Source organism: Lissotriton vulgaris, chromosome 2_1 (genome assembly GCF_964263255.1).
Source record: "Lissotriton vulgaris chromosome 2_1, aLisVul1.2, whole genome shotgun sequence".
Taxonomy (NCBI): Eukaryota; Metazoa; Chordata; class Amphibia; order Caudata; family Salamandridae; genus Lissotriton; species Lissotriton vulgaris.
This window is the reverse complement of record NC_141687.1, coordinates 1,760,186,369-1,760,208,962: the sequence shown is the minus strand read 5'-3', so window position 1 is coordinate 1,760,208,962 and position 22,594 is coordinate 1,760,186,369. Positions and strand designations below refer to the sequence as shown.

At 45.8% G+C, this 22,594-nt stretch overlaps 1 protein-coding gene across 1 annotated transcript in view; it reads left to right on the top strand.

The window, feature by feature from the left end:
• The window catches only part of LOC147733250 (mucin-2-like), a 596,915-nt gene that overhangs the window by 382,242 nt on the left and 192,079 nt on the right, over positions 1 to 22,594 (top strand). Inside the window, exon 32 of the mRNA XM_086958940.1 lies at positions 2,905 to 3,055. Within this exon, the coding sequence (XP_086815066.1) occupies positions 2,905 to 3,055 (151 nt within the window). The remainder of the gene's footprint in view (positions 1 to 2,904; positions 3,056 to 22,594) is intronic.

Sequence of the window (22,594 nt, the reverse complement as noted above, 5' to 3'; positions counted from 1 at the left end):
TGGCAAGCTTGCTACCCTGACAGCTCAGGTTGTGGTAGCTAGATGTACCTGATAGCACAGTAGCTTGCTGGACCAACAGCTCCTGTAAATCAATAGTCATTGCCTCTGTATGAAGATTGCAAGACAGGAAGATTGTCTAGCTGCAGCCACATCATGTGGGTACATGTTGTAGGTACACTCAGAACTGAATAATATTAACTGTAATAACCCAATTATTGCTCTAACTTCTTTTCTGGTGACTTTTTTTCAATCACAGTTGAATTGGTATTTATATCTGAAAAGGAGGTCTAAGTGGGCTGGTGAAGACACTTCAGGTAGTACCGGGCCACACTGCGTTGTAGGACACAACTATTCTGCTGCTTCGATCACACACCGCAGATGGAGATACAGTGCTTAATTTGATTCAGTGGTTTCCAGGGCTCAGCCCCGTACTTTATTCTCAGCCCTGGCACTTGCGACAGTCTGCCACATGGTGGTGCTGTTTGCCTAATTTACAGATAAGCAGAACACGGGTTTATTAAGACAATATACATTAAAAATGACTAGTACCTGCATTCCAAGCTAACACTATAGCTTTTGGGGCCAGGAATAGTCTGAATTGTCACACTTGTAGGAGTGTGATGTTTAGTGGTTGTGTTGGTACTGTCATTGGCAAAGTTGTCAGGAGAAATCGGTGTTGCAAGCTGCAGCGACCTCCTGACGAAGGCCTTAGCACAATTCTTTTTTCAATTAAGCACTGTAGTAGTTGTTTCACTTGGTAGGTCCGGATTTCCTGCAGAAACCTCAGGCCTCATACTTTATTTTGACGCACTGCTGCACAGGAAGCCTTCCTGCTGCTCTGCCATGCATCAAATAAAAGGACATTCCCATCTTTCCCTGCACCATTACACAAACAGCAGCCGTTCTCCAACCCAAACACCCTTGAGCCATGGTGCAAGGATACCTGTGTTGCAGGGATGATTGTTGTTGTGCAGGAAAGAACTACGTAAACAAAAACAGAGAGGTCAGGTCAGTCTCAGGACTGCCACAAATACGGAGCAAGGTAGAGAAGAGTCACACACTCACTCGGGGTCCGGTTTTGAGGTGATACGAAGGTTCAGAGTGGGCAGCGAGCGTTGAGGGCGATGTGCCAGGTACGCTCCAACCCCCCTCCCGAGACCCATGGGGCAAGTAGCGCCCTGTTTTAAAGTGCTGAGATACTCCAGAATTTGGAGTCCCTTTTTTTAGAATGAGCGACCCGCTCTTCTAATTTTTTAAGCACTTTTTTCACTATTTTTATTTTCACTTTCACGCCCCCAGGTCAGGGTGGACGATTAGAGAGTCCATACCGCCGGGGTATAGTCCTGACGAATGCCTTGGTAACTGAAACCACCCGTATGGCAGAAACATGTTGACTGACTTATTGTATTTCTCTGAATTTAACCAATCCTAAAACCTTGGCATGTAAATTCAGACACATAAATACTCTTCACTTGTGTCTTAGGGATCACTCATTAAAATAATTTTTTACCAATACCCTCTTAGGCACTTTTAATTGTAGTTACCCTCACGTCACACCCTTTTCACACAACCAGCTCCGCAGTCTTTCTGGCGTCGCAGCACACCAAAGAGGCACTCGGCCTCTTTGGTGGGGCCCAGTGATGAAGCATGACACTGACTAGGTCGGTGTGTGAGGGCCTTCCAACTCACCCAGAGTGAGTGTGTGACTCTTCTCTACCTTGCTCCGTATTTGTGGCAGTCCTGAGACTGACCTGACCTCTCTGTTTTTGTTTACGTAGATTTAACCGGGGACTGAGAGAGTGTCCTTGAATCTCCCTACCTCTCCCTTTGTTGTAATGTGCAGGAAAGAACACCTTCCTGCACAAAAACAATCATTAATAGTGTTTTGCTCCTTCTATGTGTGCTGCACCACACATTGAAGGAGCAAAAAAGTGAGGAGAAATGAAAGTTTTTCTCCTAGTAGCTCCACTCCCACGTGGGGAGGTGTACAATTCTGGCGCAGTCCCATGTTTGCAGCACCTTGTAAATCTGCGAATGTATCAGCTTCCATGAATGTTGCGTGGGAGCACCCACAGCAACACCCTTGGAACACCCCTTTTATGCAGAGTAATGCGTGAATGGAGCCCAAATTTATAAGGCGATGAAAAGTCACGCAGGGTGACTTTACGTGGCCTTGTAAATATGGTGAGGCACACTGGGCCGCCGGTGCGTCCAAAAAAGATACGCACCAGCGGCACAATGGGCTTATAAATAAGCCCCTTCGTTAACTAAACCTCATTTGGTGCTAATAGTCATGACATCAAAAATTAAGAGTCTAATGACTGCTGTTTTTATAGGAATACCCAAGCCATATCGTGATCTATTATATACTGTGATGCTCGCAAATTTTATTTGGACTTTAAATGAGCAGATGGACTTCTGATTTGGATTAAAATGTTAATTTCTCGTGTGATAACTCTAGCTCTGTTCTGCCTTGTAATGTATAACAATACCGAATGCCTTCTGCATTAATTGCATTCATTCTGATCATATGAAATTGTATGTGAAAGGCATAGTGAAAAATAATTGCCTGCAAAAACAAAGGCTCAGCTCATAAAGGCTGTGAAAATATTGGCCATCCATTAACAATACTCATTACAAAGAAGTCGACCTGTTTTAAATTTCTTAATCGAGCCAAACTCACTTTCCACCTACTGCTAATCTGGATTAATTTTCTATTGTTTCTCCAGTTTTAGCATGTTTTTAGCCACATGGTAAGTGATTTACATGTGAAGTGATTTATGCATGTTTTGAATCTGATTTTATAGTACTTTTTTCCAAGGCTACCATAGCTATTTGTTACCAAGGATGCAGAGAACTGGTTAAGCCCATGAAACTTCAATGTTTGAATTCTTTTCACTGCAGCCATGTCCAGGACAGATGTGCGTAAATGGCACGATGATCATGGGGGACGGGAACACCTGCCCAATCGCTATTCAGTTTGATTGTTCCGATGGGACCAAGTCAGTGCGAGTTTATGAACCGAATGGATGCTGCTACCAGTACAAGTGCCCAGGTATGATGCTATATTGTCTAGATCATAAATGAAAGGAATCCATAAACTGTGCTTGTTTATAGGTTTTAAGGCCAAACGGGACCACATCTTCGATGTTATCATATACCGCATACGAGCTGTAAGAGTGAACTTTTTTATTTGTAGAAGGGTCCTTATGATGACTATGTAGGTAAGGTTTAAGTACACTTTTGTTATAAACAGCTAATCAGTTGTTGGTAAATGCACCTTGTTCTACACAGCCTACTTAAAGTAGAGGATTCAACATATAATTAAGGTTTAAGTAAACCTACTTTAACATCTTAAGTGACATTAGGTAAAACAGATCCGAGATTTAAAAAAAAATCTGATAGAGACGTCTGTCTGTCCGCTAATTCCTTACCTCAGAATTATCCCCAGGTGCCAGACTGGATCTGGAACAATTTTCAGTAGTACCCCTGTGCGTCGGTAGAGGACATCGTGCGACTCCGTACCGACGTTGTTCATGTATGTGACGTCACCAGAGTCCATATAAGCACTGCACCTCTTCCCCCACCACACACCTCTCAGCAGCTAGGTTGTGGATTGCCTTTGCAGACACCACGGCCGTCACCAGGAGTAGCCTGTAAATGTCACTGGGCTAGATAACAACAGTTACAGGATGAATCCGAATTACAGGTTATTTTTTTCCAATATGAGATTTCAGCTGCTGAAATCAGCCAAAATTTCCATGCGAAAAAACAGGGGGGGGGGGGCAGAAATCGCCCTGGGAACACCAAATTGTGCCTGTGTTGATTTTCACCAAAATCTAGTAACTTCAGTTATTTCCCCAACCTTAAATACAACAGAATCCAAGGGCAGTGATCTGTTTAATGCAACAAAGTAACATGTATCATATACCGGCAACTATGAATATAATATTTTGATGAGTTCTTGTGAGTTTTCGAGTTTTCAGTAAGAAAAAATTGCTATTGTTACCAATGGTTCTCGCCAGCACAGAGTCAATAATACTCAGCAGCAGTATGAGGTGTCCCACCACCAAGATGCTTCTTCGCCCCTGTAGACAGCTTCAAACATGGCAAATCGCATGTGGCCTTCGCACAGAAATAATTTCTTCCTTGACCAGGTGCTGTAGGATTGAAATTTCGGTCGCATCTTAAGCATGTTCATAAGGCATTGAGTGTGAAACCACAAACCTGAGCTACTGGACCACAGAAGAATTGCAGATCCTAGTCATAGCGATACAAAAGGGGATGATGAACGGAGCGTTTGAGCAAATCAAACACTCACCCCCAGTCAACTGATCTGGGTTATATCCATCATCATTCTTTAGCTCACTCCACCACCCCAGTTCAGACATGGCCATTTGCAAATCAGTCTGACCCTGTGCCTCATGGGAATAGTCCAGCCCGAACTGCCAAGCCATGTCTTCCCGGGACCGGAAACAAGCATCTTGTGACAAGTTTCTCGCTAATCAGCTGTCATCAGCCAGGCTAGCTTGAATCCAGTGGCAAAGTGAGCACTAGTCATAGAGCACTGCAGCTTTACAATGTGAATGGGTGTGTTTTTTATGTCCACCGTGAAGTGGTTAACCAATTTGACTTCTCGTATTCTTCCATGAGATGTTACATACTGGACATACTGTACACAACCAAAGAACATGGAGGTTACTGTATCAGAGGGGCGGATACGAGCACTGTAGAACATATGTCCTAGGGCAGACGTGTGCTTGAAGTGGACCATTGTCTCAGCCCCACACCGTTGTCCCATGCCGATCAATTGTGGCTGTTGCTTTTCGATCTAAGTTTATCATTCCACATTGAAAGTACATACTTTGAGTGAGGCTGATCTCATTTTTCAATGTTCACATGACAAAGCAGCCAACCGGGATCGCTGCACCCCAGCAGTTTGGGACCTCCAATTCCATTTGCATTCTAAAGACAACAATAAAAAGTGAGCCAAACAGCATTTTCCAGTGCACGTTCACAAAGAAACTCCCAAAAAACATTGGGGCATATTATCAAGAAAGTATATAAAATTATCGCTGCTTTAGCGGCAAGAAACTGCCGCTAAAGCGGCGATAATGGCCTTGATAATATGTCCTTGTAAATTCCCATAGCAGCCCAGGTTCTGGTGTTAACCTGGGCTGCTATGAGAATTCACAAGGGCATATTATCAAGACCATTATCGCCGCTTTAGCGGCAGTTTCCTTCATTTTAAATGATTTGAGTGAGCAATTTCGCATGGCCTCTTAATATTTTTCAAACTGTACAGAGCACCTTCTTTCACTTCGTAATTATTTTCCAGTTCGGCAATCTCTAATTTGATTTCCAGGTGCACAGCATTAATGTCAATTTACTTATTAGGATGGGAAAGTAATGCATAACACAGATCTCACAATTACTGGTTAGATAGATCTTACAGATACAGTCCCTTATTCCCAGTTTCCGATGGGGTTAGTTACAGGACATTTCAAGTTTCACCTAGACTCTAGGGGGCATATTATCAAGGGGGTTTATCTCCGCTTTTTTGGCTTTAAAAGCCAAGAAAGCGGAGATAAAATTATCTCCCTATTACCTAGCTGTCGCTAACACCAGTTAGCGACATCTAGTAGGAGATAGCGACCATCTTGGGCCCCACTTTGCATGTCAGTGATATTTATCACTAATGACATGCAAAGTGGGCGTGCCAAGATGTTAGCGACTGAAAACAGTTGCTAACATCGCTATCTCCTATTACCAACTTTTGGAGATATTTGCGCTAAGCGCGAATATCTCCAAAAGCTAACACCTGCCCTGAACAGTTCTTTGCCATGTTATCCAATGGGAGGTGGATAACATGGCTAAGAGCATTAGCTCGCTAATGCATGAATATCGCTGACTTTTCAGCGATATTCATGCATTGTGGCGATTTTTATCGCATTTGCGATAAACCTTGGTAATACCAAGGTTTATTTGCGCTAAACATCGCCGCAGCTCAGCAGTAAATTTTTGTCTTTAACCAAGCAATAGCGATAATTATCGCTATTGCTTGGTAATATGCCCCTAGGTCCTAGAGGCTCCTAATCTCGGGCGCTCCGAATAAGGCACTGAATCAGACATAAGGGCGTTAAGAAAAGATTTTACAGGTTGAGAGCAGACATTTCATTTAGATTACCCCAATTTTACAAGTTCAGACCTCAGGCATCAGTACTTCCTATTGTGTCATGAATAATTAGGAATATAGCTGATGAAATTAGCAAGCCCTATTTCGAAACCAAGAAATTATGTTACCAATATGTGGCCTGACTCAGCACGACTCCAGTGAAATATCAGAAAATTACAATATTTTGTTACATAACAGTGGTTACCAAACATATATTGGTTTTATACTCGAATACAATTTTTTTTGTTTATTTTCAAATAAATTAATATTAGTCGATCATCATTTGACATATTTGGATTTTCTGTAATTAGGTGCACACATGCCGCCCACTCGTGATTATTTTTCATTTTTGGAAATTCAGCCTTTCCCCTTCAAAAATAAGCTTTAACATTTCTGAAAATACTCACATTTTGCCCTCAAGTACTAGCTTTTCATTTTTGGTAACTAAACATACTTTTCTTCATAGAGCACATTTATATTTTCTGACAATGCGCTCATTTCTTTTTCTGGCTCGTCATTTTCATCAAATACTCACATTTCAATGTCACTATTACATACCCGGAAAGTGCACCGTATACCAACTTATCGAACAGGTGAGAAGAGTGGCCGTCAGACACAAAAGATGGCCATGCTACCTACAGTGAGGGAGGGGCGCAAGGAAATGTTTTTGAGGCAATCGCTCTCAAACAGACTATGAACATAGAAAAATATGTTAATGCCTTTTGTGATTAATTCTAGTAATGTCCATGCTCTACATAGCAAGGAAGGAGTCTCTTTATGGGAACATGCTTTTTTGGAAAGTGAACCATGTATGTAAAAAGCAGTGAAACTCTCACCCATCATTAGGGTTTCTCCTTATTGAGAAAATGGTTCTCCCATAGACTTTGGTGAGCAAAGAGGCAGAATGAGTTAATAAGTCACTGATCAGCGTTCAACACACTGAAGATCAAGGAGTATTCAACACACTGAAGATCGAGGAAGAGAGTGGGGCATATTATCAAGGGGGTTTATCTCCGCTTTTTGGCTTTAAAAGCCAAGAAAGCGGAGATAAAATTATCTCCCTATTACCTAGCTGTCACTAACACCAGTTAGCGACAGCTAGTAGGAGATAGCGACCATCTTGGGCCCCACTTTGCATGTCAGTGATATTTATCACTAATGACATGCAAAGTGGGCGTGCCAAGATGTTAGCGACTGAAAACAGTCGCTAACATCGCTATCTCCTATTACCAACTTTTGGAGATATTTGCGCTAAGCGCGAATATCTCCAAAAGCTAACACCTGCCCTGAGCAGTTCTTAGCCATGTTATCCAATGGGAGGTGGATAACATGGCTAAGAGCATTAGCTCGCTAATGCATGAATATCGCTGACTTTTCAGCGATATTCATGCATTGCGGCGATTTTTATCGCATTTGCGATAAACCTTGGTAATACCAAGGTTTATTTGCGTAAAAAATCGCCGCAGCTCAGCGGTAAATTTTTGTCTCTAACCAAGCAATAGCGATAATTATCGCTATTGCTTGGTAATATGCCCCAGTATACCGCTGCAGGAAATTCCACTGAACGCTTGTAAAAAAAAAAGTGCGCAAAACATCTTTTGATCTTGACTTCAAATCTCTCAGCTCAAGCTCTCATTTAGACCCGCTGAACAACTCTTACATCGCAGTTAAAGCACAACCCTACCTAAGCGAGGTCCTCACACCACAATCCTGAAGCAAAATTCTTCTCATGAGATTAGGCACAATAGGAATCGCCGATTTTAACCCGGCATGGGCCCGCAGGGGGGAATCCACAAATTGTAGACTGTGTACCTAAATGAGGGAATCTTGGTTGCATCTCCTATGCTGCTGTCCCAACCTTAATAACGAACGCCGGCGACTCTTGTGCCCAATTTGAATTACCAATGGAATAAGTCGTGCAGTGAAGCATCATCCTTGTGCTTTTCTACAACAATCACGGCGACCCTAGCAAGACTCGGGAAATTCACGCATCAGATCAGGTTCGCCCGAAAGGCTGCCAATGAACACAATCAAACTTCGGTGATGAGCACTGCAAATTCAGGGTAAGAAATCAGCCTGGCACCCAACAAGCTCTTCCCACTCTTCACCTGCCCCATTAAGACTGTGCTATTTTATGGACTTTAACTGAAGTGCCAAGGTGAACGGTTTATAGATTTATTTTGGTAGACTATTTTTATGGAGCATTGGGTGCTCCACAAACTTGCGCAAGGCCACGCGATTATGATTACAAACCCAGGGGCCGCTGATCGAGCCGACGCTGGGGGCTGCCCTTGACACGTCACATTGTAAATGTGTTGCAATGTGGCGCATGGTTTACGCCACAGCTGGGTCACTGAAGTGACGCAACGGTGGTGTAAATGTGTTGCCTGGGGCTTGTAAATCTTCCCCTATGTTTATAGAGAAAGAAAGCTTACTTTATAGCAGGTTTTCACATAGGGTGTATGACTTAAACAGGTACAATACAAATGTGAATGAAATCCATAAAATACTGAACAGGGGTACTCCTGCTTCTTTGTTCTCAAAACCTGCATGCGTTTCAATTACATAGTCCTGACATGGCTCTGCTATGGAGGCTGGGTTACATCTACTCTGACCATGAACTAGTGATGTGTATGTTACTCAGAGCTCAAACTTAGCATGTATGAATGTATGCATGTATGTATATGGTATTTCTGTACTGAAAATTTGGCTAAAGGGCAGAGGAGTGCTGTTCATACTGAAAGACAAACTTAAAGTAGGCGAGTAATAGGAGTAGAAGATAAGTTGAGGTTGGTTAATGCATTGTGATGCAGCGTTTTGTTTTAAAGAGGAGCATCATTGCGGCAGTCCTGAAGAATACAGGGATGTTGTTCCAGGTCCTGGGTGCATAGGTAGGAAAGGCTGGTTGTCTTGTTTTTTTCTTCTTCTATTTTACTCTTCTTAGTTTGCATTCCAGTGGGGTAGAGGCTGTGGGTGTGCCGGCAACCACCAGAGATCATGAGCCTGTCTGCAAGATAAGCAAGGGTGCAGTTGTGATGGCTTTGCAAAATTATGAAGATGTGCGGCTGGCAAAGGGAGTAAATGGAGTTCCAGTAGGATAGTGCTGATGTGCTCATAATTCGTCATTCCCTGAATGAGACATACTGTGGCATGTAGGATGCCCCTGAGGGTTGCCAGTGTGGAGTCTGAGTGGCATCAACATTATTTACACTGAGCATGTAGCCAATTAGAATTCTGATAGAGAAGATGGGGAGATTACTTGGGTAGTATAGTGACATCTAAATCTAAGTCTCAAACTACCTGTTTCAGTATATCTATCCTTTTCTACTGAGCTATGTGTGAGTGAAGCCTAGATATCACGCTTGATATATAATTGGATACATGGCTGTCTATGAGCATACGTTGCTCTGTTACTCAGCCTGTTATTTTTTAAACTGAAAACAACAATTCTCATTTTTTCAAAGAAAAAAACATTTCTCAATGGCATACCTAAATAATTTCTCAAATGTTTCTTGTGTCTTTAAAACATATATTCAGGATTTCTCAAAGAAAAGTTAAAAACTAAGTGAAGCTAGCACAAGATCTCTCAAGAGACATTCTGCACTATTAACCCTCCTCAATTTTAAACACAGCATGTTTAAAGAAATACATTACCCTCACCTTATAGATGAAATGTTCAACACCCATAAAGAACATAGATCACCACCATGTGAACAGAAATGTGATTTCATAATAGAAATACACCTTCTGGCCATCTTTCCAAAAGTATATAGTTCTCTACATCTTTAATTAAACTCAGAGTCTCATCTTATATAGAACTATCTGCAACCAGAAAAAACATATCTCACCATCTACTCATATACAAATCAGTCATATAAATAAAAACCATATTCACAAACACTTCCTAATATATACCTACAAGTATTGATACTTTACAATTTTTATACAGACGAAGCACATTTTCTTATCTTTTATTCATGACTACACTACTCTTATTTAATAATGTGACTAAAAGTACTATAATTCCCAGAATGCAAATAACATGGATCTGGCTGTTCTGTACATGGTGCTTAGACATTTAAAACATTGTCATGTTGAAGGCATTGCTCACGTTTCAACAGTACTAACATCTTAAACACATTCCCTCTGCCGGATACAGATCATCTCGGATTTTTTTTACATATCAGTGTGATACTCTCTTTTTCATCAAACTTTCATATGCATCTTTTTATCTAATGTAATTTCTTTTAATGATTAAAAAGTTATGTACATACCAATAAATTTAGTTTGTAGATTATATTGTTGTTTTAGCTCTTTCTGGATAGTTTTGAAGCTATAATATAAGTAAAAACTAAGCACAAAAATGGTACACCACTCACATAAAAAGCAAGTATAAAATGGCAACTTTTTAAACTTTCCACTCAATGATCATGAGAAAGGCAGCAAATTAAATTGTGTCTTTCATTGTTGACTAACTCTAGCTCCACTTGTGATTGGACAGCATCTGTTCACGCTTTCCCTCTTTTTCAAAATGAGATTCCTCTCTATGTGTGTTTGCAATGTTTTCACAATCATCGCGGGGCTGTTGTGAGAAAAATGGGAGTCCAACCCTATATTTAGCTTCACTTTTTAAAATTTAAATACTGTACAACAACTTATGACATAAACCTATTTTCGGTCGTCATGGTTACACAAGGCATTGCAACAACATCGGTAACTGTTACAATCGCGCCTTTTTCATAAAGTGTAAAACACATATATGCACACATTTTACAGTATTTTACACACCAGGAGTTTATTACTGTATTGTCAAAAGTCATGTTTTTCTAGTGCGTTTCTATAAAACATTCACTAAGACCTAGTTTTCATTTTCACGGTGACAGCCGGAGTCACGAGGACGTTGGTACCCATGATCACCACGAATATCTTGCGGAAATGCAAAGCAAAAGCAGAAAGTCAACAGCCACCACCACATTAATATTTTATAACTATGTAATTGATTCTGCTGGGGTATATGATTGGGTGTGTGTGCCTGAGATGGGTATGTGAATGGGTACATGATTCTGTGAGTGGATTTATGAAGGGTGCATAACTGTCTGCGTGGGTCTGAGTATCAATGGGTGTGTGAAGCATAAGTGTCTCAGTGCGTCTGTGAGACAGTGCGTGAGTGTCTGAGTGGGTCTATGACTGGGTGCATGAGTCTCTGAGTGGGTCTGTGACTGAGTGTATATGTCTCTGACTATGTATGTGAGTGGGCGCTTGAGTCTCTAAGTGCATCTGTAAGTACGTGCATGAGCCTATGAATGCTTATATGAGTACACACATGGGTCTCTGAGTGAGTTTGTGAGTGGATATATTAGTGTCTGAGTTGGTATGTGAGGAGGTGTACGAGTTTGAGTTTTTGAGTGAAATATGTGAGTAGGTACATGAGTCCATGACTGTGACCAGTAAGGGTGTGTATATAGATACTTTTTTAAATATTTCCACCAGGTATGACTTCCCCGTGATGAAACACAGGGGGCGTGCTGGCGGTTGCGGCATCGTCACGATGAAAAAATAATATTAACATAACATGTGTCACTAACACCCCCTTCTCTCAAACATGGGGTCAGAGTATCTCTATCCTGACCCCTTAAGTTAGCTTTGACACAAGTTTTCAGCCCTGGAAACTGTACCCGATCGATAAAATGGCTGCCGCAACTTTCTGTCCAGCCAGTCAGAGCATTCCCGCTGGCGCGAGCATTCATGTTCTAACGCGAAATCAGTGCAAAATATCCACGACCAACGTGGAACCGCCGCAAAAAATCAGAGGCCTGAGATATCACTATATTGTTCTGGTTTCGTTTTTCAAAAACTACTGAACGGATTTGCACCAAATAACAACAAGCATTTGCAATGTGATCGGTCTCACATTTGTGGAAGTTTGAGGTTTTGGCGTAAATTATTTTGTTTTTTATCTATGTTTAGTTGTTTTTAGTGGAGTGGATTATGTTGCTTGTAGTGTAATTATGTGGTTTGAATTGGAATTGTTAGTTGTGGAATTGTGTGGGGTGGGATTGTGTTGTGTGTAGTGTATTTGTGTATTGTAAATATGTGGTATGGTGAAAAGATAGGGGTGAGAGCTCTTTAAAATACAGAGAAAGTAAGAATGGAAGGGATAAGTAGTTTTTGTGTGAAGAGGTTTGAGGAAATGAAGAAAATGCAAGGACTTTGTGAGACAAAAGAAGGATTTAGTGAACAAGAAAGAGTGAGTGTGAGAAGGAGGAGAGTGGGATTGAGGTGATGTAAGTAATGAGGAGAAGGGAAGGAGGTAAGGAAAAGTGAAAGAAGTGAAGGAAGAGAAGGAGAGAGGAATAAAGAATCTGTTAGGAAGGAATACTTAATGGGGGAATGACAGTGGAAGGCAGCCTGGGCAGAAATGAAGTATTTGATAAATACTGTATAAACGTGAATAAGTAAAAGTGCTATTGGGAGAAAAAAGTTCAACAAACGGCATCGAATAAAACAATCAGCAGCGTCTGCACACAAGGGTCACATGTGACAGGTATAGTCCACTTGGTTGGCAGTAATGACTTTTATGAATCTGTTGCTCAACCATGCACTGAAAGGTAACACTTCAGCAAACACACAGATCTGGTACCCCAGTATAACCAAATACTGAGAGATCTTAAACAACAGTCACTAAACGCAACTAAACATATTCGATCTAGAACATGCACTGCCAATCTTGCAACTTAGTCAACTTCCAGAGATTTTCACTTCGCAGATGCATGCACAAGGATACAATTCCAGAAACAGATGTGTATACACCCCCTCCCTGCAGCCCCACATAGAAGTTCCTATCAGGAAAGTAGCAAGCAATTGTGTAGCAAGTGCAGTGGCACCGGGGCCCAGTCACCTGTTGAAGCCTGTTTTATTTTATGTCCCTGCCAGTGGGGGAAAGCGGGGGGGGGGGGGTCCTTGCTTACACAAGGACCCATTACATTTTTGCTATACCACTAGTCCAAGTTTATTTTATGAAAGGTTTTTCTCCCTACCAACCTCACCCAGCAACTTCAGTTTTCTGCAATTCGAGAATGCTGCACTTGTATCCCCACAGTTGAATAATGTCAAAGATTAACCCCCTCCCCCTAGTAGTTAATGATGTCCCAAGCAAACCACGCAGTAAAACGAGAAGGAATGTCTTTCACATGGCCAGTCCAGTTCACCCAAGTTGAATCACAATCTTAGCTATAAAGAAAAAGCATATGCCCATTAGTTCTTGGATTTGTAATCAACACTACCCCCTGCACTGGATGGTTGCCAGGCTGGAGCAAGCTTAATGACACTACTCACTTGCGTCCCCATGACACACATAAGAATGGCAGGCTAACCATACAAGTCTTGGGGGAGCTGGCAGGGGTCAGACCATCTGTGAAGATCAGAGAAAGAGAGAGAGTGAGAGAGAGTGTGTGGATGGGACATCACTTAAGAGACCGGTCTTGAATGAAAGAAGAAATTAAGGTTATTATCGAGGCACAGACACCCCTCCCCCGAATACATCATTCTGAGACATGATCTGAGGAAGAGCCCCAGCATACAGCCACAATATTTTGCGGCACCCCACTACCAAATGTGAAATAATTTGTGCACCTCAAAGGGTGAGCAGCTGTACATCACAAATGCATTCTATAAGAACTCCACCACTGAAGTGACTCCAATAGTGAGACTACAAGACTTGAGTTACTGTGAGCTCACTCTAAACTTTCTTGCTTTTTACACTGATATTTCATGTGCACCACTCAAGTTATTGAAAGTTCAGGAGATTAACCCAGTTCTAGGATTTTCATGAGGGTATTGTGGGTCTCTCAGGGCTGCCAGGGAATGAATCACTTGCAGTCTGCCTTCACTTGTAAATCTGGTTCACACTGAGCACCACCACAGCCCCAGTGAATTCATCATTGGTGATTGTTGGGAAAGAGTCATGATTTGATATGGATTGATTTAGATTTAATTTAACGATCTCTGACACAAAAGGTTTTCTGGCATCCCCAAGCATCAGCTTGGTGAAAGAAAGCCAGGCATTATTGAAACAGATGGGGTTTAAGCATTTTCCTAAAAGTGACATAGTGAGTGGAAATGGCTTGGCAAGCCAACATGGCAGATGTGTGCTGAACGAGCCGTATATCCTTCAATTATCCTGATTCACCGACCCCTGAGGGATCATTACAACGACTCTGCAGCATTGAGATAGCCGCAATATCGCCCTGTGTGGTTTTGGGGCGCCTACGGCGGTTGGTGGCGGAGTGATCGAGCTTCGACTGGTATGAGGCCTGGCTGTCGGCGGTGGAGCCGGGGCGTCGTGCTCGAGATTGCCGGAGGAGGCCGGAGTGCGTGAGGCAGCCTTGGCCCTGCCTACGGGTGCGGAGAGCGGAGCGGGGTGCCCCAGAGACATCAGAAGGGTTGCAATGGTGGAGGGGGATTGATCGCCGCTCCCCGCCGCGGCCTGTGATGGAGCCGGAGGCCCGGCGGCTGGATCGGGCCGCGAAGGTGAGGCGAGGCGCTGAGGAGCAGGAGCTGCGGCCCGTGATCGGGTCCCCCAGCCATCGGGACGCACTCCGGCAGTGAGGGTTTTGGCGGCGGTGGAGGTCAGTGGTGAGGGTGGCTGGCTTGTTATCCATGACGCTTCCCTTTCACAGTACTGCAACGGGGGATCAGCGACACAACCGGGCCGCTTGGGAGGTAGCTGAGTGACTCGCCATCCATTTCTACCGCCCCGGAATCCTCCCGGGCCCTCGGGGACACCCATATCGGGACCCACTTCGGGTCCCTAAGACAGGTGGCTACTACTACTCGCAGCAGGGGTGCGCAGCTTGGGGAAGCGTGCCAAGCGGAGGTTGCTACTTGGGGGACGGCGGGCATGTGAGGGCCCCTCCTATCGATCAAGGGCGCTGACGCTTCGACAGTCAGTTGGACCGCGCTGCTGGGAGCCACTGGCAGGGTCGGCCCCTGGGGAGGCACGCTGGTCCCAGCTCCGAGGCAACTCCCCATAGGCTCCTGTCGGGCAGTCAGGTCAGGCCGCGAGAGCTTGTCGCTGGGTGATCTCCACTCCTGCACCCTCCTCGGCTCTTCCTGGACCTGCGTGGGGAAACCAGAGGGCAGACATAGGTGGCAGCGGTTCGACCAAGCAAGGCCTCATAGATAAATTCAATGGTCCGGGAGCGGCGGATGGGGCTTCCGCGGGCTATGCCTGACAGTGCAGCCCTCATGGCTGCTATCACCCAACCCAGGGACATGTTGGATGCTAAAATTGGGGCAGTGGGTTCAGACGTTATGCTGTGGTGGCAAGATCTGCGCAATGCTGTGTCATGCATCACTGAAGCTGAGACCCGTATCTCTTGAGTAGAGGATGATGTCACTTTACTGAAGCAGAAGATGGCTACTATGACTGTTCAGAAGGGCCTTGCGCTTCGAATGGAGGATGCGGAGGGACGGGCCTGGTGCAATAACCTTCGATTTGTTGGGTTTCCGGAGGGCTGTGAAAAGGGCAACATGGAACGCTTTCTTACGCAATGGCTGGAGAGCTGGCTTCCTCTGGAGGCAATGTCCCTGTGTTTTGTTGTGGAGCGGAGCCACAGAGTGCTCATGCAGAAGCACCTCCGGGGGCTCCCTTCGGCCAGCTATAGCAAAACTAATACATTACCTTGATCGCAATGCTATATTGAAGCAGGCCCGGGTCAAAGAACCTCTGGTCTACAACAATGTGCGCATCCTTATTTTCCCTGATTACATGCGGCAAGTGCAGCAACAGCAGCAAGCATTCAGGGCTGTGAAGGCCTGCCTGAGAGACCTCAAGCTTCCATATGCCCTCCTGTTTCCGGCGCGCCTGCGGGTAGTGGATAGTTCCCGCACTCACTTCTTTAACATCCCGGAGGAGGTCTTCAAATGGACGGATGAAACAGTGCGGGTGAGGGTGCACACGGCGCCTAGAAGAGAGTCGGAGTCCTCATCGAGCGGGATGTCCCAGAGGGGTCCCCAGGGTCAGCAGCAGAAGGGCAATAGATGGTTGCGATCCAGGAGGCACTCCCTGTCCTGTGGCACCTCCTCTCAAGGGGGCCATCCTCAGGGCGACAGACATTGGAACTTTAACGTATAAAGCCAGTGAGGTACTGCAGGGTCTTGGACTGTTGAATATTCTTCGGGGGAGTCCTGATGTAGGCCGGTTTCTCCACCGGGCCCGTGCTGGCCGGAGACAAGCCCGGAGGATATGGGCTGTAAGTTGGGATCCATTGGTTGGGACGGTCCCCGTCCCCCTGTTGGGGATTGAGGATTAGCCCCGCCGCAACAGATACTTCAGTGTTTTTGAGGTATGTGGTTGGGGGTTTGTTGGGTGCTGGTTGTTTATGTTCACAGTTCACACTTCCGCTAAGGGTCCGCTGTTCTCCACACATACACCGACACAGCCCACTGACTGTTATGCAAGTAGATATGCTCCCTCCTGGCTAGTGTGCCCAACAGAGGACAGGTAATCCTGGGGGTACTCTCTGCATTTTTAGCTGGAATGTGCGCAGGCCCTGGACAAAATGAAACGCGGGCCATACTCCACCAGACAAAGAGGGCTGAAGCCGATATCCTTATGTTGCAAGAAACACATCTTATGGGTACAAAGGTCCTTTGCTTGCAGCGCTATGGGTTTCAACAGGTCTTTCAGGCCAGTTTTACTAAGGGTTCACAGGGGGTAGCAATCCTGGTGCACCGCAGGGTCCACCACACATATACAACAGTGGACCGACACACAGGGGCGCTATGTGTTTATTCGGGGCAAGATTAGGGAGGACCCCCTGGTGTTGGGCTGTGTATATGCTCCCCCTCTACAATGGAATCTGGTAGAGAGACTACTCACCCCATGGGCTGATATACCGGGTGTGCTTTCCGTGGGGCGTGGGGACTGGAATTATGTTATGGATCTGGTCAGGGATAGGTGTAGAGCTGGGGGTAGCCCCGGGAGTGGCCGTCCCACAAAGCTACATTCTTTGGTGATGGAACTTGACTGGGTTGATGTACGGCGGTGCTTTCATGGCAACAGCCGGGAATTCACCTACCTCCGCGGTCCATGAATCCTTTTCCAGAATTTACTACTTCTTTGTTCCCCTGGTGGCGGTTGGTAGGGTGGCGTCGGCGGAGATTCTGTCCCGCAGCCCCTCGGACCTTTCCCCAGTGTCTCTTGAGCTCCTTATAAGCAGGGGGAAACAACCTTTTGGGTGGCGCCTCTCAGTGTGGCATTTACAGAATGATGATTACGGGACACATATGAGCAAAGCAATTGATCATTACCTAACCTATAATGAGGTGTCTGTCGCTAGCGCCGAGACTCTGTGGGAGGCACTGAAACCCACCCTGAGGGGGGTAGACATCTCCTGGTGCGTGGCAGTGCGTCGGAAGCGCAGGGAGGAATTGACTCGTGCAGATGCGGACATAGAGGCACTCGAGCATCGGAGTCGGGAGGCAGGGGGGTCAGTTTAGGAGAAAACTGCTCCTTGCTCAACAGACTTGTGCTGCTCTTCTGATGGACGAAGCCCGTCAAGTCTAGCTGGCGACGCGTAGCAGGGTATACCAATGGGGACACAAGTCCAGCAAGATGCTGCATCTGCTTTGTCAGGGCACCTTCCACTTCCAGGCCCTTCAGGGAATTCTAGACCAGGCGTGAACGCCGATTACGGACCCTCCAGCCATAGCGGAGAGTTTCGCTGCATACTATGCAGATCTTTATGTCCCGAGGAATGTCATCGTCCACCATAGATAAATTCATAACTGACCTACCACCCAAAACGGTGTCAAATTAGGTGTGAGATCAGTTGGAGTTACCCTTGACAGATGAGGAGCTGGGCACGGCCCTGGGAGAGCTCAATCCCGGGAAGGCGCCTGGACCCAATGGGTTTTTCCGCGCTGTAATGTGCAGCTAGCCCCTCATCACCGGGCGGTGGTGGAGGAGGCTCGGGAGAAGGGCTTGCTCCCCCCAGACTGGATGCATGCAGAGGTGGTGGTGTTCCATAAGCCCGGCCGGCCCCCGGAGCAACATGCCTCATATCGCTCCATCTCTCTCTTAAATGTGGAGGCAAAAATTCTGGCCAAAGCACTGGCCAACCGCCTCCTGCCCCACATCTCTGCCTTTGTACACCCCTATCAGGCTGGGTTCATGCCCCAGAGGTCGACCAGACAGAACATTAGGAGGGCACATGTGGCGGTGACGGCTTTTCGGTAGACCGGGGAACCAGCAGCACTTCTCTTGGCTGATATGGATAGGGCATTTCCCTAAGCTGGGTATACTTATTCGCATTGCTGCGCAGACTCAATGTTGGCCCACGCTTCCTTTCTTATTTAACACTCCTGTAAACAGATCTGACTGCGTCAGTGCGGGTAGCAGGCGCGACCTCATCCACCTTTTCTATCAGACTGAGCACGCAGCAGGGCTGTCTCCTGTCTCCATATTTATTCGCCCTTGCCAGGAAGCCACTGGCGGTATGGGTGCGCATTGAGGCACAGGTCGGGGGTTTTGAGTGGGTTCTGGGACTGTCCAACAGGATTGCGCTATATGCGGACGATGTTCTCTTCTTCCTGTAATGAGCGTGCCACTTATGTGGATAAGTAGCCTGATGAGGACCATCGCCCATCACCATCTCAGTCTTATTTAGCATAATATTACATAATTTAGTGATGTGTAGGCGTGCCTAGTAAGAATAAGCTACGAAGTAGGGCTTGATTATGTCCCTTTCTGTTTCCGACTTTATCTTGCTTAACGGCAGCGCTTGGTATGGGCTTTGGCATGATCTTATGTCATCTTGCATACTAATTTTGCTCTTTTGCATGAATAGAGGCTTATGCTCGAGTGACTCCATTTTCTAAGCTGTCGCCATTTTCTGAGCTTCACTAGGTGAGAAGGGCATGGTTTCCTTTTCACTTGTTTTTCGCACTTTACTGACCAGAAAGAACTGGATCTTGTCAGAGGTATGTGCTCGCTCTGCTCTTAAGCCATAACAGATGCCTGGCCAACTGAAGCTGTGGCCTTGGTGCGGAGTGGTACAAACTCTGATGGGAAAAGGGGCCGAGGCTCGCAAAGACCACTTGTACTAAAGGAGGTGTCTGGGTTCTGTTCTGTGGAAGTTCATCGCAGGGCAGACGTGCAGCTGTGGCGGTGGGGCATATAGTGTCACTACTGTCTCCTAGCTCAGCCAAAGAACCAGACTCCCCTTTGGTGAAGTGGAGCGGGATGAACAGACAGTTGGTGAGGTGTTACACCAATTCTTATTTTCCTATTGTTCTTGCTTACCTATCTCTCTGTTTTCAGGCTCCATACATTTATATACATATATTTCTACATATGTTTATCTGATTGCGTTTAGTAATCACCTAATTGTTAGTTGGCAGTTGGCTAGAAGTGATACAAGTTGGCCTACCGTGTATCATGTACTAATAAATATATCCCAGATGAACCAATTGGTCTCTTCCTTGTGGCAGGAGATTGTGTGTGAGTATTTGGTTTTCCCAGGTGAGTATTCTGTTGAAGAGAGGATGGTAAATTCCCTCCTAGGCAGCACGTGTCGTCGGAAAATTGTTACGAGTTCTCCTGGCAAGTGAAGTACAAGTTTTAGTTATTCCTGTAAGTATTGTAAGTGTTGTATTTTGGCCCAAGGGGGATGTGTTTGTAAGGTCTGTCCTTTTCGTGAAAACCAGATCATAACACTTTCTTACAACAGTTGACAGGACTGGGCCATGGCTCCTGCGCATCATGCAGATCTTTGGGGAGATATCGGGACTATGTATGAAACCTGCAAATCCACATTATGGGCTCCGGGGGATCGGACGAGAATGGGCACGTGGGGGTCCACAATTCAGTTGCCGGTGGGGGGATTGAAATATCTGGGGGTGTTTCTCTCGGACGTGCCGGTAATCTCCTGGGAGCGTAACTTGGCCCCAGTGTGGGAGCGGATTCGTGCAGACCTTAAGTCCTGGTCCCATATGCCCCTGACATTGTATGGTAGATCAGCGATATTCAAGATGGTGGCGCTTCCCCGGCTCCTCTACCAGCTACAGAATCACCCGTACCCGATCCTGCCTTGATGCTTTCGGCTGGTGAATTCTGTGCTTGGGCAGTTCTTGGGGGGCGGGGGGGGCTCTGCGAATATGCTTCTTATCCACCTATTGTGGATAAGAACACACACCCATACAGGGAAGAGACACGGACTATAAGTCCCACAAAGCAGTGCGAGTGGGAGGGTCAAAGCGTCAAACTCAAGTCGAGCCTCTGAAGACGAGCGTAGGCTCAGAAACGCGTCAGGCTTTTAATAGAGACATGAGAAGCTGCAGACTGGGATGCAGTGATGTCTTTTACCCGCTTGAATAAGGGCTGCTGGATGAGTGCATTTCTTACCTGTGGGTACCTTGGAGCTTTTATATATATATATATATATATATATATATATATATATATATATATATATATATATATATATAAACACATAAAGTTGCCTCAAACAGATGTAGCCCACACGAGTATATTCTTTGCTGAAATTTAATGGAGACTGCAACACTGTGAATTGAGCCGCCAGCAGCACCAAAGTCATTGAAAGTAAAACGCCGACGCGTTTCGGGCTCCCGCCCTTCGTCACAGGCTAACTTTCAGCTGTTGAAGGGCGCTCATTACGTTAAAGTACCAACCCGGTATGGGCGTTGCCGCTCCTGCAGCCTCCTGGTACTCGTAGTCTTCCTCAAGTGAGTGCGCCCTTTGTTATTTCAACAAATGGATTCTTGCAGAAAAATAGTTCAAAAAGGCCCCAGTGGGTGGCTGTCTTGGTGGTACACAGCACGATGTTGGTTCAGCCAGTCCCCATTGCACTATCTCGTCCCTTCAGTGCGTGCACAATGGCATGTACCGGGTCCATAGCATCGGCAGGGCTCCCATCGCGGCTAGGCAAGCCGCTAAATGTAAACACATAAAGTTGCCTCAAACAGATGTAGCCCACACGAGTATATTCTTTGCTGAAATTTAATGGAGACTGCAACACTGTGAATTGAGCCGCCAGCAGCACCAAAGTCATTGAAAGTAAAACGCCGACGCGTTTCGGGCTCCCGCCCTTCGTCACAGGCTAACTTTCAGCTGTTGAAGGGCGCTCATTACGTTAAAGTACCAACCCGGTATGGGCGTTGCCGCTCCTGCAGCCTCCTGGTACTCGTAGTCTTCCTCAAGTGAGTGCGCCCTTTGTTATTTCAACAAATGGATTCTTGCAGAAAAATAGTTCAAAAAGGCCCCAGTGGGTGGCTGTCTTGGTGGTACACAGCATGATGTTGGTTCAGCCAGTCCCCATTGCACTATCTCGTCCCTTCAGTGCGTGCACAATGGCATGTACCGGGTCCATAGCATCGGCAGGGCTCCCATCGCGGCTAGGCAAGCCGCTAAATGTAAACACATAAAGTTGCCTCAAACAGATGTAGCCCACACGAGTATATTCTTTGCTGAAATTTAATGGAGACTGCAACACTGTGAATTGAGCCGCCAGCAGCACCAAAGTCATTGAAAGTAAAACGCCGACGCGTTTCGGGCTCCCGCCCTTCGTCACAGGCTAACTTTCAGCTGTTGAAGGGCGCTCATTACGTTAAAGTACCAACCCGGTATGGGCGTTGCCGCTCCTGCAGCCTCCTGGTACTCGTAGTCTTCCTCAAGTGAGTGCGCCCTTTGTTATTTCAACAAATGGATTCTTGCAGAAAAATAGTTCAAAAAGGCCCCAGTGGGTGGCTGTCTTGGTGGTACACAGCACGATGTTGGTTCAGCCAGTCCCCATTGCACTATCTCGTCCCTTCAGTGCGTGCACAATGGCATGTACCGGGTCCATAGCATCGGCAGGGCTCCCATCGCGGCTAGGCAAGCCGCTAAATGTAAACACATAAAGTTGCCTCAAACAGATGTAGCCCACACGAGTATATTCTTTGCTGAAATTTAATGGAGACTGCAACACTGTGAATTGAGCCGCCAGCAGCACCAAAGTCATTGAAAGTAAAACGCCGACACGTTTCGGGCTCCCGCCCTTCGTCACAGGCTAACTTTCAGCTGTTGAAGGGCGCTCATTACGTTAAAGTGCCAACCCGGTATGGGCGTTGCCGCTCCTGCAGCCTCCTGGTACTCGTAGTCTTCCTCAAGTGAGTGCGCCCTTTGTTATTTCAACAAATGGATTCTTGCAGAAAAATAGTTCAAAAAGGCCCCAGTGGGTGGCTGTCTTGGTGGTACACAGCACGATGTTGGTTCAGCCAGTCCCCATTGCACTATCTCGTCCCTTCAGTGCGTGCACAATGGCATGTACCGGGTCCATAGCATCGGCAGGGCTCCCATCGCGGCTAGGCAAGCCGCTAAATGTAAACACATAAAGTTGCCTCAAACAGATGTAGCCC